The following is a 17,266-nucleotide window of genomic DNA, read 5'->3' as shown; positions in this document are numbered from 1 at the left end:
TATTTATTATCTCTGTTTGACCATCAATTTGAGGATGGTAGGAAGAGCTAAAAAATTTCCAAGCCTTTTCCATAGGATCTTCCAAAAGTGCCTCATAAACTTGGCATCCCTATCAGTTACTATGCTCCTTGGAAAGCCATGGATCCTAACCACCTCGTTGAAGAATAGGTTGGCCACATTAGTTGCATCATGTGTAGTCTTGCATGGTATGAAGTGGCTCATCTTGTTGAACCTATCTACAACCACAAAGACATTATCCATCCCTTTCCTAGTTCTTGGTAATCCCACTATAAATTCCATACTGATGCACTCCCAAGGTCTATTAGGAGTAGGGAAAGGTTGATAGAGCCTTAAATTTGATGAAGCCCCCTTTGCCTTCTGATATATACTACATTGCTCCACATACCTCCTAACATCTCTCTGCATTTTAGGCCAAATATAAAAACTTTCCACAAGATCCAAAGTCTTATTAAGACCCCAAAGTACCCACTCATGCTCACATTTTGCTTCTCTTGTATGAGATTTTCTCTCATGGATCCCCTTGGGATGCACAACTAGTTTCCTTTAAATAATAGCCCTATCTGCAATGTGTATTCAGCAAAATCACTATGGAAATGAATGGAAAATTCATTGCATACCTTATAAGACTCTGAGAAATTAGTGTCCTCATATAGGTCTTTGAAACCATATCATCCAATGCTCAACAGCTTGACTTCTTGCACTGTCAGCAACCTCCTACACAAAGCATCTGCCACCTTATTATTTGTCCCCTTATTATGCTTGATAGTGAAGGTATATGACTATAAGAACTTCATCCATTTTATGTGTCTCAGACTTAGCTTCTCTTGTGAGTTAATAAAACTCAAAGCCTAGTTATTTGTGAAGACAAAAAACTCCTTAGGTAAGAGGCAATGCCTCCACTTCTTAAGGGCTGGGAAAAGTGAATAAAGCTCTAGGTCACATGTTGAATATCTTTTCTTGGCTTCATTGAGCCTTTCACTAAAAAATGCCACTGGTATGCCCTCCTGGCTCAAAACTACCCCAACTACTATGTTACTAGCATCACATTCCACCACAAATGGCTTCTCAAAATTGGGTTGAATAGGTTGGGTTGATACCTCCTTCTTCAACCTCTCAAAATTCTAATTTGTAGGTTTGGTCCACAGAAATTTAGTCTTCATGCCCCCTTTGATTGTATCCATCATAGGTGCACGTATCTCACTAAACCTTCTTACAAACTTCCTATAAAACTATGCCAATCCATGAAAACTCTTGACCTCAGTAGTAGATCTTGGTGTAGGCAAACTCAAAATAGCCTCTACCTTGTCCATCTTAAGACTTCCTTGAGGCACTACAAACCCCAAACACACCAATTCCTCTTTCATGAACTCACTTTTCTCCAAGTTTACTATCAACTTCTCCTCTTGGAGCTTCCTCAATACCAACTCTAGGTGTTTCATATGTTCCTCCTTGGTCTTACTAAAGATGAGAATGTCATCTAGGTATACCACAACAAATACTCCAATGTAATCCTTCAAAACCTCATTCATGACTCTCATGAAGGTACTTAGTGCATTAGTAAGGCCAAATGGCATTATCAAACACTTATAGAGACCCTCAATAGTCTTAAATGCAAACTTACATTCATCCCCCTCTTTCATCCTAATCTAATAATATCCACTTTTAAGATCAATTTTGGAGAAATACCTAGCTCCACCTAAACAATCCATCAAGTCTTCTATTCTAGGAATGAGAAATATATACCTAATTTTGATTCTATTAATTTCCCTTGAATTAGTACACATTCTCCACTTACTTCCCTTTTTAGGTGTTAAGACCACTAGTACGACACATGGACTAGTGCTCTTCCTAATCATCCCTTGATCAAGTAGCTCTTGAACTTGCCTTGCAATCTCCTTGTTTTTCTCTAGAGTCATCTTGTATACATCCTTGTTAGGTAGTGATGCCCCTAGTATGAATTCAATCTAATGACTTATGGCCCTCTTAGGTGGTAGGGTAGGTGGTGCTCCATCACAAATGATGTCTTCAAATTGTATCCTTTGACAAGACATGGTCAGTAGACCTTGAATCTATGATTACCTTGCATATTTTGCCCAATATCTTGCATGTGGTTCTAAACAGTGCTCTCCTCTACTTTGGCTCATCCTTGATTGGTTCCTTAACCAATACCCTCCTCAACATGAGGTTTTCACCTTTATCCACATCAAGGTCCACTTCTCCTATCTTCTGATTGTCTTCTTCTTGAACATAGGTGATTTTCTTTTCCCCATAAGAAGACGATGCCTTTTCTGGACATATATAAGAAGGGTGTCCTAGCTTCCCACAGTTGTAGCACTTCATGATACTGAAGTGTGAACCTCTGCTATTGTTTCCATATCTACCTCTGCCATCATTATTGGATTCTCTGCCTCTGCTAGAGCCTCCTCTTTGATTGGTCTCACTGGACTGCTCACTCCAGTTAGAGTCTCCATAGTTTCTTTGCTTAGTGTTACTACCATTAGAGCCTCCCCTTGAACCACCTTTGAAGTCCTTGCCTCTACCTTTGTTCTTAGAACTAGACTCCCATTTCTTCCTTGGTTTTTCCTCCACCTTCCTAGCCATTTAAAAAAACCTCTGAAGAGTGGTGATGCCAACCATTCTAAGACTACCTCTACATTCATCTTTCCATAGAATAAGGAAACATTCTCTAGACTCTTCCCCCCAAATGCTTTGTGGGCTTTTAGGAATGGTTCCTGCTCACCACATGGAGGATCTAGTTCAGGGATTTCATCCTCCAAACTCACCTTCTCTTTACCCTTCTTGGAGTCTTCATCTTCCTTATCTTGGGTTGCATCCTCTATCTATTTTAATTTGTCTTTTACTTCCCCTAGGGCCTCATCTAGAACCACAGTCTTTTCTTCTAAGAGCTTCTTTTGCTCATCCACTTCCTTTTCCAACTCTGCATTGGTCACCATCTTGGAAGATCCACTTGACTCAATTGAATACAGCATGCCACCACAAACCAAATCTTATGGCTGATACTACTTTGATGGGGAGCTTCTTCAACTAAGATATTTCTATCTCTTCTTAGCCCACTGTAGGTTTTTCTCTCCCAAACCTAAACTAGAGGATCCTTCTACTATCCCCTTACCCAAGAAACTCAATGGTGCAGGAGCACCTAGGGTAAGGTCAAACCCTAAGTTTAGTTTTTGGTTTTTGGATGGTCTAACCAACCATGGGGTTAATAAAGAATTTAAATAAATTCCCAAGGTGTACTTAGGAGGTGTTGAGTTAGTAGATTTTGGTCCTGGTAGTGAAAATTGCAAAAGTTTCTCTAGAGGACAAAATGAAGTGAAATTTTAGAAAAGGGAGCAAGGAGTGTGTCAAGATGGCCCTTATGCATTCTAAGGTCATCCTGGGAGGTTTGGAAACATTCTTTGCAAGTTTGGAGAGTCTATGAGTAAAATTACCGAAGTTGTCAAAAAGTTGCATTGACAACTTTGCAATTTACAAAACCAATGACATGGGGTAGTTATGGATTGAACTACAAGATAGGACGATAGAGGAAGTCTATTTAAGACTTTTCCAACTCACTTCTAGGGGTTGGACCGTTGGGTGTACAGACAACACCAGTAATAGGACAGTATTAAGCATTATGAACGTAGTTTGGAGTGTTTGACTAGATTTTTGGGAATAGAGGATTGTTTCTAATGAATTAGGATCTTGTTTCCATTTTTTAATTTTGTGTGCAATTTTTTTGGTTTCAAGTAAGCATTCGATAAGGTTTACAAAATTATTTATTTTTGTTGATCTTGTTGTCCAATTTTGAATAGTAAACATGAAAAGGGCTATAGCTTGAGTGTCCTTGGTCTAATCACCATGTCTCCTGGAGACCAAGGAATAGCCTCTATATATATTGTAAAAATAACTTGTGGAGTTTGTGGAAGGACTTTTGCTAATTTTACAAGCAAGCCCTAGGTAAGCAAACAAGCTTGGAAGGTGCGAAGAGAAGCTTGTAAAGCAATTTGTGAGGAACAGTGGATTGATATGAATCAATCTTGAATCTGGTTTAAATCTAGTTTTTTTCCCATAAATACTTCTTTAGGAGTTGCATTTTCCAATATTCAGTGAGGACATCTATTTTGGATATAAATTGTAGTGTTGGAGGATTTATCCTAGAAGGAGGTGTGAAGATTTTGATCATGCATCATAGCTCTAGCTGATTCAATAATAGATCCATTTTTCCTTTCTATGACTCCATTTTGTTGAGGATTATATGGAACAGAAAACTCTCTCTTAATCCCAACAAAGATATTAAAATCTTTAAATATTTCTGAAATGTACTCACCCCCATTGTCTAATCTTAGAGTTTTGATTTTTTGTTCAAATTGGTTTTCAACTAGAGCCTTAAATTCTTTGAATTTGGATAACACTTTGATTGATTCTTTCTATTTAAGGAAGTAAATCCAAGTTTTCCTAGAATAGTCATCTATAAAAATTACATAGTAGAGACATTCGCTTAGGGAAGGTATAGACATTGGACCACATAGGTCAGTATGAATGAGTTCAAGTACAGATTTGGATTTGTGTTCACTTTTGGGAAAGGGTCCTTTTGTGTTTTTACCTAGGGCTCATCCTTTGCAAACACTAGAATGATTAGGTTTTAAACTAGGTTACCATGTTACTATTTTTTCTATGGATGATAAAGCATGAAGATGAAGATGACCTAGTCTGCTATGCTAGATTTCATTAGTGTTTGAAGTTTCATGATTTAGAGCTGGATTTTGATGATTACAAAGTTTGTACAGACTTCCATCTCTAAATCTTATGGATGTAGCATTCTTAATGTTGGAGTTCTTTGGCCAGGATAATAATTTATCTTCTTGGAAAGTGATTTGATACCCTTGGTATGCAAGGCCAAAGATGGATACCATATTTTGTTTTATACCAAGTACAGACAAAACATTCTTTAGTGGAAGAGTGATGCTTGAATTCAGTTGAATTGAACACGATCCAATACCTTTTACCGGGTGTGTAGAATTGTCCCCAATAATTACTTTTTCAGAGGAGTATCCTTTAAAGCTTTCAAATTTATCTCTACAGCTTGTGATATGATGAGATGCTCCATTATCTCTTATCCATGTATTCTTGTTGGAGTTTAGGTCACCTAATAGTGCTAAGCAAAATGCAAAGTTTTTCGTCTTTTTCATCTTTGATTTTTGCTAATGTTGCTTGAATTATCTTCCATTCAGGACAAAATTTATGAGCATGGATGAATTTGTCACATTTGAAGCATTGCACTTTTGACCAATCTCTTTTCTTGTATATTTTGTTGAATTCCTTTCTTTTCCATTTGAACTTACCTTTCTTTCCTTTATTGTTGGTATTGATTTGGAGAGTATGAATATCTCCTTGATTTTATTTGATTCCTCTTGAAATTAATCTTGACTCTTCTTTAGTACATTCATTTTTTAGTTGTTCAAATTTAGGAAGTTCAGGTCGAGAGCTTAGTCCGTGAATAAAAGTTTTCCAAGATAAAGGTAGTCCTTTTAGTGCTATAATGCCAAGTTCTTTGTCATCTACTTGATTTCCAATATTTGCAAGTTGATCTTTTAACTTTGAGATTCTCAAAAAATAAGATGTAATTGATTCTCCATCGATCATTTTTATGTATGGTAGATCTTGTTTTAATGTTAACAATCCACTAGTATTATTAATTTCAAAAATATTCTTAATAGTGGAAAACATCTCATAAGTTGTTTTAAGGCTTGATATAGATGGAAGGATGTGATCTTTGACAGAATCTATAATGATCTTAATAGCTTTATTGTTGTGCCCTTTCCAGGTTGTTTTGTCTTGGCATAGATTTATTTTCCTTTGTATATCCTTCTAATTCCATTTCTTGTAAAATAATCATTACTCGTATTTTCCATGAAGAAAAGTTAGAGGCCCCTTCAAGTTTGTCTTCCAGTCTTATGTGATTCACCATTGTTTTAGATTGAAGATAAATTTAAATCTATTATGAGACTAGCTGAATTTCTCTATCAGTGTGGCTTTGATACCAAGTAAAAGTGTAGGATCCCTGATAGAGAATATTAGCAGTGTATTTAAAATATCAATGATTCAGATATGATATGCTTTAGTTTTGATTTATCAAACTAAATGTATATGTGTATGTGACTATAAGTATATTTGTGCCTCTCAAAATTTATACTAAAAATTTGTTGTTAAGGATATGACTGTAACTTATACATTCACTGCTCATAAATAACAGAACCTTGTCACGTTATTGATGTCTGCTTTGATCGACAGTCTTTGGTCTTAAATAAGGGAGAGTTCATGTCCCTGTAGGGACATGACTCTATGTGGCGTAGGATCATGGCCCTACATGGACCATGAACTTGATTAAGTTCCTAATCTTGTCGTCGGTATATTAACTCAACAAGTCCGATATACATTAAGAAACATTGATTTGAATTAGGGGATAATTTTATATATATATATATATATATATATATATATATATATCACTCATGTATTTTATGATGTTCTTTATATACTTATTAATATTTTTCATAGAAGCTTATGCATATATATATATATAGAGACACACGTAATAATCACATATTGATATACTTAATATAATGTGTACTTCACTTCTATTGAAGCTACACTTTAACAATGGATATATTCTTGTGTGCAATTTAAACCGAATGCTTTGTTCATTATTTTGATTGATCATTCCTGCCAGTTGACCCTTCAAATAGAGTATGAGTTCAGGATACATTTGGTTGCTATGGTTATTAATGATTAATAGCATGGGATGACGATTCCAAAACCTAAGTAGGAGAAAGCAATCTAATGTATCTTTTTCATCACCCTTCCAAGCATTATCGAATGGTCACAATAGTTCATTTTTCAATAGGTAAAGAATTCAAATATTTAAGCAAAACTTAAATTATCTAATAATTGATTTTCTACATTTATTACAAGGAGAAAAGAGAGTCAACATACTAAGTAACTTATTCTTTGAAGAAACAATGCAAGCTTAGTATTTACAAGAATAACAAAACAGTAGTTAAAGTGATTCTGAATTTGGGTTTGTCTAAGAAATGAATTGACTTTTGTTTGGCTTGGAGAAAATGGTATAGATAACATACACGAAGTCTCCTAATTGAAGTTTAAAAACTCACGATGCCAAATTTTTTACCAAGATTGAGGACTCAAGAAAGCTTGGCATATTAAAAAAATGCATGAAAAATAAACTTGAATATCTGCAAGATGGTGTTAGACAACATTACAAATGAATTTTATTCTTTCATAGATAGGACTAAGGTTAAAAATCAATGAATTAATTCTTGCATAGATAGGACTAGTGTTAAAAATCAATCAAATACATAAAAACATGCAGAAAAAAGATCAAGAAAATAGGAATTATTGAATTAATCTAAAATATGTGGAAATTTTAAAAAATCCTATAGTTGGTGAGCTTATGGAGAGTTTGTAAAGACTACCCCTGCAAAACCAATGCCACATCAACAATCTCCATAAAATATGGAAGTCAGAGAGAGTCAAGGTCATTTGATTATTGAATCATGTTTTTGGTTATTAGAATACCAAGTTGTACCGAATATGTTGACCATTGTGACAAAGCCTCCAGAACTTGCCCAAGAACACAGAGGTGAGAATATTGTAGGAGTGCTTTACCACCCAACCACAAAGTTGTTAAGCTTTCCCAAAATCTTTCTTGACATGAAAGATATCCAGCTCGACAATGAGAAAGACTAACTACGTAAAACCAAGAGAAGTAATGGAATTGTGTAACACATTGTCTAGGACTTAATAAAAAAATTACCATCCATCCCACTAAGGTAATACAATGCACTCGTGCAATTAAAAATCTAATGCACAAATTCACAATTTCTCAATATGTTGGCAGCTGGCCACTGTTGTTAAGCAGATTCTTTTCTTCTCTTCCTCTTTTCAGTTCATTAGGTTCAAGTATATTCCGCGAGAATGGAATAGACCTGCTGATTGTTTAGCCAAATGGGCTTCTAGTCATGATCCGGGTTGGAATGTTAGGGATAGGGGGCAACTGTCCTTTGAGATGGTGCAAGAATTTGATGATCTTGTTGCTCAAGATCGAGCTCCTTGTTGAGCTCTCCTTGTTGTATTCCTTTCTGTCTTAATAAATTTTTACCCCTCTTTTTGCACAATTTCTCAATATGCACTATCTACACAGGTATTTTGATAAGTTATTCCAATAAAATATTCATTTCTTAATTGGAAATTATCATAATGCAACATTCGTAGCATGTGATAATGTTTGTATTGAACAACATTTCCTGAGGTAAGACTTGACAATAATTCTCAAGCCTCTCATAATATTCTTGAACTATACATAACAAGGAGATATCATTCCTTTCTGATTTATCAGATGGAAACATACTTTCAATTCCTAAATCTCAATGAACTTTTATCCATTGGGAACATCATTATTCCAAAGTAAAAACATATTCAATATTCTTTCTATTACTCAAAGTACATGGATAATTATAATACCCACCATATTTCACACTGAAAGGCAAGGAACATCCATCATTGTTACTTCTCTCAGTAAATCCTAAATATAATAGGTGATTATAAACAAATATAATAGTTTCCAAGAGCATAACCCCCCGAGCTCAATAATGTTGTTTCTAATATCAGAAGAGAAAGTAAAACATCATTCTTCATTCAACACCCATCCCACTAGTATATTGAAACTCATTTCGGCACTCATTCCATAAGGAATCTTAATGCACTCAATGACAAGAATGATTAATTTTCAATAATCAAAAGATGTACGAATCGCATCATTTAGGTATTGCATAAGTCATTTCTAATAGACATCCATTCCAGAAGGGAAATTATCATAACTTGCCAAATCTGATGTGTAATAAATTCAAATAAAGGCAATTCACTAAACATTGTCATATAAGAATACACTAATCTTTTCATATAAAAAATAATTTATGTATAAATACTATTTAGAATTATATGTATTTATCATTTCAAATCTATACATAGGTTTGCACTATAATTTCTTAGTGAAACATATGCCATGCTGGCATATCTTAATTATCAAAATAGTAAGGATCTCCACTAATTAAATAGCTGACAACACACCGTATAGTTAAATTTGTTAATGTCCACAAGGTTTCATTTTAAATCCTATAAGCTAAGCTTTTTTTAATAATATCGTAACACGTGAGGAAGGATCGACAGTTAAATATTATCCACATTACACATTCATTCATTTTAAACTCTTGTTAAGGGAACACCAATATGATGTCTACGGTGAAATGGATAGTATGCACCTCAAAACCATAATTGTGACCCAACTCATTGGTGATTTCAGGTTGCTGATGGATATCAATTAGACAGTCATAATCTCTTAGCAAGAAACAATATGATTGCAACTTAATTTGAATGCAAATTAGTAAAACATCATGCGATTTTTTTGAGAAATCTGAGACAAGACTGACAAACTCATTGTAGCTGGAAAAGCAAAAATGATTCAATATCGTTCTTGAGCTGAAAGCCACCTTCATAGTCTACGCGCAACAGTAAAAGAAAGGAAATATACTCTAATCCAGTTTCAGTGCAACGTAGCAATGTTTCAAAGCAATACTTCAACGCAAAATTATGCAATGACATTAACAATGCTCACTCGATCATGGAAATAATATACAATGTATTGAAAGAGGAACCTGGAAAAGAATCGTTATTGTCAAATCTTTTGTCGATCTCGCTTTTCCCCAATCCAATTCAATTGTATTCTTTCCAAAATTAGTTTGTATATTTAACAAGAATACTTGGGCGCATAACTGACCCCAGAGAAAAAAAAATTTCCCCTCATTTAATCTTCCCCTGAGTAACTGCCCATTTTAATTCCCACTAATTATCTTTTAATGCCACCAAATGCATGAAGAGAAGGAGAGAATAACTCTTCCATTTCTAATGCTTGTATTCCGAAAGTAATTTTAAGTCAATAATTGTTTCAAGGATTTTTTCTTTCAACAAATCCATGTGGCAATACAAATACCAATTTACTCAGTCTAAACTCTATGTAATGACAGGTGGTGACAGAGTCCTCTTCCAAAAATGAGGCATTTGGTTCACAAGTTCTAAAAACATGCCAACTCACTGAGTGTTTGAACTATGCACAAATAGGCCAATCACCAACCAAAAAAGTTTTTAAAATAATTGACTATTAGTAGGTGTGATGACTATTATTACATGTGTTTTCATTTTTGGGACTCATTTAAAAGTAGTAATTAGGGGTATCTAGACAAAAAACTATAATGATTATCAATCCCCTGTCTGATATCCACGAGTATGTTGCATATGCAGCAATTTTGATTTTCCAATATGCACTCCATAAATCAATCCACAAGAAAAAAAAACTAATTAGCTTTTTTACTCATGTAAGTATTATCACATATATGTAGCCATTCTAAACTAGCTTATATATATTTATTCAGATAATATCTATATTAAATATGCCGATCAATATCTTTCTGAGGCACCTATAGTAGTTGAAGGGTTAAAATGGAGAACTGGAGTTGTCAGCCACAAGTATTTAATTTCGAACTGCAATTGTCAGCCTAAGTAATATATGTCTAACTGTAGTTGTCAGCAAGTATTTATTTCCGATGAAAGATCATTGGAAACTGTCAAACAGTAACTGGTATTTATCGGAGAAAAAACATCAATGGAAAAGTAAAACTGTAGTTGGTATTTATAACCAAAGAAAGATCATTAGAAACTGTCAAACTGTAGTTGGTATTTATCACAAGATCAATGCAAAAGTCAAACTGCAGTTGTCATCAGCAAATATTTATTGCTGAATAACCATTGTATTTATCGCAAAAAGATGAATTGAAAAGTCAAACTGCAGTTGTCACCAGCAAGTATTTATGATTGAATAAACATGGGACACGGAATATTTGATGAACCTTCTTCCACTGTAGGGGACGCCTATTGGCGTAATAATTTCAGTCATCCATTAAAACAGACTGCAAAGATGTCCCAAAAGTCATTATGAAATATCCCAATCATCAAGTTGTGGATTATGAAGTGTTTGAACTCCCGCTAGTCATAGGCATTAATGGGGATCAAGCATCTCCTATTACTCCAGCATGCATTATTCCAGCCCTCCTGAGCATCAACTCTGCCTTCTCTGCACCTGCGGATGGCAATACATACCACGTCCCCCATCGCGTTAACCCTTATTTGGCTGTTGATGTGATTTATGTGGCTGCCAACCACTATGCTGTTGGTAATCCTCATACACAGGCTATTTTAGGGGCCAGGGGTGCTTCCAAAGCTATAGTCGCCTCTATTCTGAAGACTGGTGTTCCTTCAGATGCCTTTACTGCCGGTAATGAGAAAGTTGAAATAACTAATGCTGGCAGTCAACAATCCTTTACAAACATTGTGTGTTGGGGGTACTACTTGCCCTCTATGGGAGAAATTATAACCCCTCCCTTGTGCAAAATCTTTCCCAATTCTGATTTGTTAAAAAGATGTGATTGAAAATGAAGATTTTATTTGCACAGAGACTTGGCTTGGTTTGCAAACTCAGCAATTTTGGCCTTCCTTTCCCAATCTACAAATGGCTCTTGGATTCTTGGAGGTCTATCATCATGGGCAAAATCAAGCTCTTCCCTTACGCTAAGGGTTTGTTCATTGTATCTTTTGACTTGCTGAAGGACAATGATTCAGAGCTTGACAACAGGTTGTGGCTGTTGGGAGAGCACTCTCTCTATCAAGCCTTGGACTCCTTCCTTCGACCCCCTTTCCAAACCTCTCGATGTTATACCTGTGTGGGTTCACCTTCTCAATCTTCTTCTCCAATTCTAGAAAAATCCTTACTACAAGACCATAGGGAACTCTATTGTACGCTTCAATACAATTGACTCTACCACTTCCTGCACAGCTCACTAATGTTCTTGCATTCTGGTGGATATTAACATATCCAAGCCACTTCGTGGGGACATAGTTTTGATGGTGGGGTATAGGTCGTGGAGTCTAGTGCTTGACTATAAAGGCCTTCCCTCCAATACAAACTATGCTTTATGATTGAACACCTAGCCGTTGTGTCTCCACTCTCAATTGTTCATGTGGTAGAAGAATGCTTGTAAGTTCACTTGACTGTCATGGCTCCAACTCTTTGGTTGATGGTTCCTCTCAAGATAGTGTCTCTTCTCACTTCATTGGATCTCATGTGAATTGTATAAATCTAGCAATTCCCACCCCTATTACCTAATCAGCTACTATTGGCAACAACCTTCTACTCCAATTACTCAGGCCAATGGTTTTGGCTTCAGAACTACTTCAGTCCACAAATGTGGAAGTTGTTTGACACTTGGAAACTCTATCTCGGCAGTCCATTGCTCCACGCGCATAGATGGGCACTTTGTGGAGGAATTGCTCCAACCTTGCCCCCCCCCCCCCACCCACAACACATGCTACACTTTTCTTTCCTTCAAGGATATGGGTTATAGTATTTTTAGGACCATTGTACAAAAGCAGAAGGCAGATCTTCCTAAATCTATCTGTCAATCTCATACAAGAGTGAAGGGTGTGGGATTGAATCGGATTGGTCAGTGTAGATTGGATCCCAGTGACCGCTATTGGTTCTTATTTTTGGTTGTGCTTGTGCTTGTGCTTGGCTGCAGTTATATCTCTTTGCTTTGATTTGATGAGTTGTTTGGTTTGTCTATCTCATGGTGCTTATTTCCTTTTGCCTGTTGGCTGTTTCACTGTACAAGGGTCTGGTCCCTTTCAAAACCTGCATTTATGAATATCAGAAACAGACACTGCAAACTCAACCATGAGAGTAAAGAAAATGATCAGCAGCTGTTACATAAATTGATTTGTACAGAATGTGTACACACCATGAACCTTTTGATAATATAGATTATTTATACACAAAAGTCCTACTCTCTACATCAAGTATAAACTGTTTCTAAGGAGCACAGATAGGAATGTCATGTAATGTCAAAATATTGACAATCAATAACATCTTGAATTCAGCTACCTGACAGGGCAATTATTTACGGTGTTGAATAACTGGTTTGTACTATTATGAAGACTAATCGCTTCTGCACAATCAAACATCACCTTGAATTCAGCTACCTGACAAAGCAATTTATTTACAGGACTGCATATCTGGTTTATGCTAGTAGAAAGCGCTTCCTTCTACACTATCAAGCTAGAACTGGAAAAACATTAATACTCGATCAGATATAAAGTATTACATTTGTAGTATTCCAGAGTATAGAAAGAATACAAGAGACACCAAAACGAGGGTCTCGGAGGAAATGCTACCGCTTCACATAACCTCACAACATACACTCCATTCTAGCAACGGCCAGAAAACCAAAAGATGGTACAATCTCCTTCCATGAGATGAGTGAAAGAAGGTTTCATGAAATGAATATGCACAAAACCCAAAATTTGAATACAAATTAATCAAACTGCATCCTCCTGAAAATTTTGAAACATTGCAACAAAATAAAACTGCATTAGGTTGGAACCATTACATGACATTCTTCTTCCATACTAAATAACTTCACAGCAACCATAGCTACAGGAATGGCAAGCACAGCACACAAGGATCCTCCCAAAATTGATTCCATAAGGTAAATAACCTTTGTCCAGCCTCTATGAAACACACTCATCTCCTGAGGAAAACCCACTGAACCTTCACTTGAATCAACTTCTACTGACTCGCTATTTTGCTTCATGTCATCCACTGTAGAAATCTGTTTGTCTTGCTCTGTTGGGATGGTGGTCGGGTACTCTTCCTTGTTATCTAACACATCCCGGAAAGGATTGCCTGAAGAGTTAGGTGATAAAGAATCACTTACTTGCGCACTTTCTGACCATACAGAACTGTTGTGCATACTTCCCTCCTGTGAATTGCTTCTATCTGAAAATCCATCAGCGGCACTCTCCAGTTTGTCAAGCAGCAGTCCAGTGTCTTCTCCCCTCAATGAATCATAAATTTCAAAATTACCATCTGTAAAATCTGTAAACCCTGTTATGGACAGTGATTTTCTTGTTGTGACCTGCGGGGAGGAATGACATTGCAAAGATCTAACACATGCTCCTGGAGGGCTAAATTCACTCAACTGCATATCATCTGTCCTTGTCATACACTCTGCTTTCTGAAAAAATAAAGAAACAAAAACAAAACCAGTATTTTACTTCCTGAATAGCATATTTAAAAATGAACTCAAAATAAATATTTTGTGTTAGCGAGTAAAAAACATAGGCATCATCAACATGCATGCGCTACATTAAACACCTGCCAAAGCAATAAATCAAACTATAACCATTAAATGTAGCCTATTCCCTGTTAATACATAATACAGCATTACTTGATATATGAGCATAATTCCCTTTGCATGGACTCTAAATTATTGGTATCATAACACATAGAACATTGGATGGAAATTTGTTTGAAATTCAGTTGTTTTCCAAGGTTAAAGGGAAAAAAAAATGTTATAGAGAGATCATGGCAACTAAGGAATTCTATATGTAAAGCAAGAACATGGGAGTGTAATACAGCATACTTGAGATATGAGCATAATTCCCCTTGGATTGACTCTAAATCATTGGTATCATAACACATAGAACATTGTATGGAAAATTGGATCAAGATTCAGTTGTTTTCCAAGGTTAAAGAAAAAAAAAGAATGCATTATAGAGAAATCATGGTAACTAAGGAAACACACAAGAATACATGCACACCCACACAAGCAATAGGCACACACAGAAAGAGGCCGCCTTCTTCACCCACCTTGGAAGCAAATGGAGAATGGATGTGGCTAAGCCGGGAGTGCTTGCTTTCAATGCATTCCTTCTCAAATGTTGATTCGTCTCCATTCTCTCTTTGTTGCAGCATGTACAACCTGGTCTTCGTGTCTCGTGAGTAATTTCTTCCAGATGATCCACCTTCAATTTCAGATTCAGTATCACCCTTTGGCACACCACTATTTTCCAATCGTGATTTTCCAATGAAATACTCACCACACTCACTATATTTTTCTCCGTGATTCAAGAAGGTGTAGGGTGATTTTGAATTTGAATTTGACATTGCAGGGTGCATGGAAAAGGACGAATCTCTAACTTTCCCTGAGAAGGAAGCCTCGTCGATACCATCAGAATTGTAATCTTGGCTTCCATGCAAACTACATGACCTTCTAGCCCCAGAATCAGAACCCAATACTGAAGGAATTAGCCGTTTGGCATTAAAAGAATGGCATAAAGAGACAAGTGAATCACCATAGGAATCCATACGTGTGTCTTGTGAGAAGTTACTAATGCTGCAGCAGTTGCTGTTTTGAGATGTCAAATCTTCATTGGAAATTTCATCTTCACTAGAAAAGCTCTCATGATTTACATCAATTCCCCTCGCAGAGGCTATAGCCCTGGCAATTTTAAGTGTTTCAAAAGCTGCATTTCTTATCGAAGGGATTCTATCAGACCTACATCTCTCCATGTGTGTAATAGTAATGGGGATTTCTGAAGCTAAAATGTCAGAATCCACAGATTTCAACAGAGCATTTATCATCTGCACAGCATGCAAACGTAGCTGCCAATTCGCGGTGGCAAGGATATCATCTGCTGCCTTGAGCAGGGTCCGTCCGTAGGCTTCAAGAATTAGACTATTATGCTGCGCTAGAGAACAAACTAACTTCATGTGACCTGTGGTTTGGGTTCCTTTCTCCTCCAATGCCCCTGCGACTCTCAGACAGACCTCATTCACAATATTATCAGGTGCAAACTTCCATACCTCTGTATTCACCAAAGCGTGCAAACACATTGCTGCTCCTTCTGCCAGAGAAGATACATTACCCAGTAAAACTTCAACAAGAGGACTTGCCAAATCTCGGATTACCCCTTCTGCTTCTCTTTCAAAAGAGCTCGGCTCAATTGTATACCTAGCCAAAGCCGAAACCACCTTTGCGCAGGCCTGTTGCAGGGTCGATGAGGGTGTCTCTGAGGACAAAACCTTTAACACATTTTTCATCATCTCACTTATGTGGGGAATTATAAGCTTTCCGTGTTCTCGAGCCATCACTTCGTACCAAGTAATGGAATGTTGTCCAGAAGCCTGCCCATCTTGAAGCTCATTCAGGCGAGCTAGAAACTGCACTATGGCTTTCTTGTCTAGTTGTTGAACATAGTTCTGAATCGCTGGTGTTCTGCTCTCACAGTCTCCATCTGGATCTTGCTTCAAATGAGGACTAATTACTCTTTCCATTGTTTTCCTCTCTCTTGCTCAGGATTGGCCAAAAGATTCCTTCGTTTGAGGCTGTTTCTGGATCCTCACTATACTATGCGCAATATATGAGGATCCACACAAGGCAAATGGGGCTGAGAGGCTTAAATCTTTATACCCTAAACCTTGAACCCTGCATTATCAAATACCCAACTGCTCCGATACCCAAACGATCGGCAGATGAGAAGGCAACCGCCCGTATATCAAACACCCACATTCAATTCCCCTCACCTATATTAAAAAAACGTTTTCCTGAATTGGAATTTCAACGTACCTGTTCCATTCCATATACCCACTCACCCTGCAGAATCCAATGAAGAGGACCATAAATCGCAATTAAAGCCACTGCGATCGTCCGTTACTCTGCAACTCCGACCTCCTTAAAAGATGCTCGCTGTCTGAAGGCAAAAATGCAATCCAAATATGACCTAAGCGTGCGAAAACTATATTACTGCTTATCACATGAATGAAAGAAAAGCGGTTTTTGACATTTACCTGTCCGAAAGCTAACGGGACAATCATCCCCGATACCCCAGTTCGAATTTTCCTTTGCCTCCACAATTCAAATCGAGGTCCACCTAGCAATTCCCAATTTTTCGGAGGGACTGGTAGACGTGGACGACAAAAAGGATTCTCCCCTTCCATTCTCTCCTACCTTTTTTATAAAGATTTTCATCAATTTCCGAGGACCCTCCCTTCAACGATGAAGAAGTTTTGATTTTGAGTATAGATGTTTAAATTTGTAGGGTGACATTTGTTTTTTATTTATAATCATTATGATTATTATTTAGTATTGAATTTCTATTATGAATATTTATTTTCCTTTATATAGAATTTAAATTTTTTTTTTTATTAAATTCAATATTACTATGTATTACATTTATGTCGATAAATACTTTTATATATTTACTTATTATCTTTAAATGT

At 36.6% G+C, this 17,266-nt stretch overlaps 1 protein-coding gene across 1 annotated transcript; it reads right to left on the bottom strand.

Annotated features, from left to right (window-relative positions):
• Positions 1 to 13,291: 13,291 nt before the first annotated feature.
• Positions 13,292 to 17,038, bottom strand: LOC149562212 (uncharacterized). The gene is made up of 3 exons (XM_089825754.1): positions 16,835 to 17,038; positions 14,855 to 16,737; positions 13,292 to 14,219 (listed from the first exon to the last, which is right to left on the bottom strand). The coding sequence occupies exons 2-3, from the start codon at positions 16,319 to 16,321 to the stop codon at positions 13,575 to 13,577; spliced, it is 2,112 nt and encodes a 703-aa protein (XP_089681880.1). The 5' UTR covers positions 16,322 to 16,737; positions 16,835 to 17,038; the 3' UTR covers positions 13,292 to 13,574.
• Positions 17,039 to 17,266: the final 228 nt, after the last annotated feature.

This window comes from Cupressus sempervirens, chromosome 4, assembly GCF_028749045.1.
Source record: "Cupressus sempervirens isolate cs-2001-9-10 chromosome 4, ASM2874904v1, whole genome shotgun sequence".
Classification (NCBI taxonomy): Eukaryota; Viridiplantae; Streptophyta; class Pinopsida; order Cupressales; family Cupressaceae; genus Cupressus; species Cupressus sempervirens.
This window is presented reverse-complemented; position numbering and strand designations above follow the sequence as displayed.

Excerpts from the sequence above, each read along its gene's own strand:
- LOC149562212 (XM_089825754.1), bottom strand. The coding sequence starts at position 16,321 with ATGGAAAGAGTAATTAGTCCTCATTTGAAGCAAGATCCAGATGGAGAC. Across the intron at positions 14,220-14,854 it reads ATTCTCCATTTGCTTCCAAG|AAAGCAGAGTGTATGACAAG; the intron begins GTGGGTGAAGAA and ends TTATTTTTTCAG.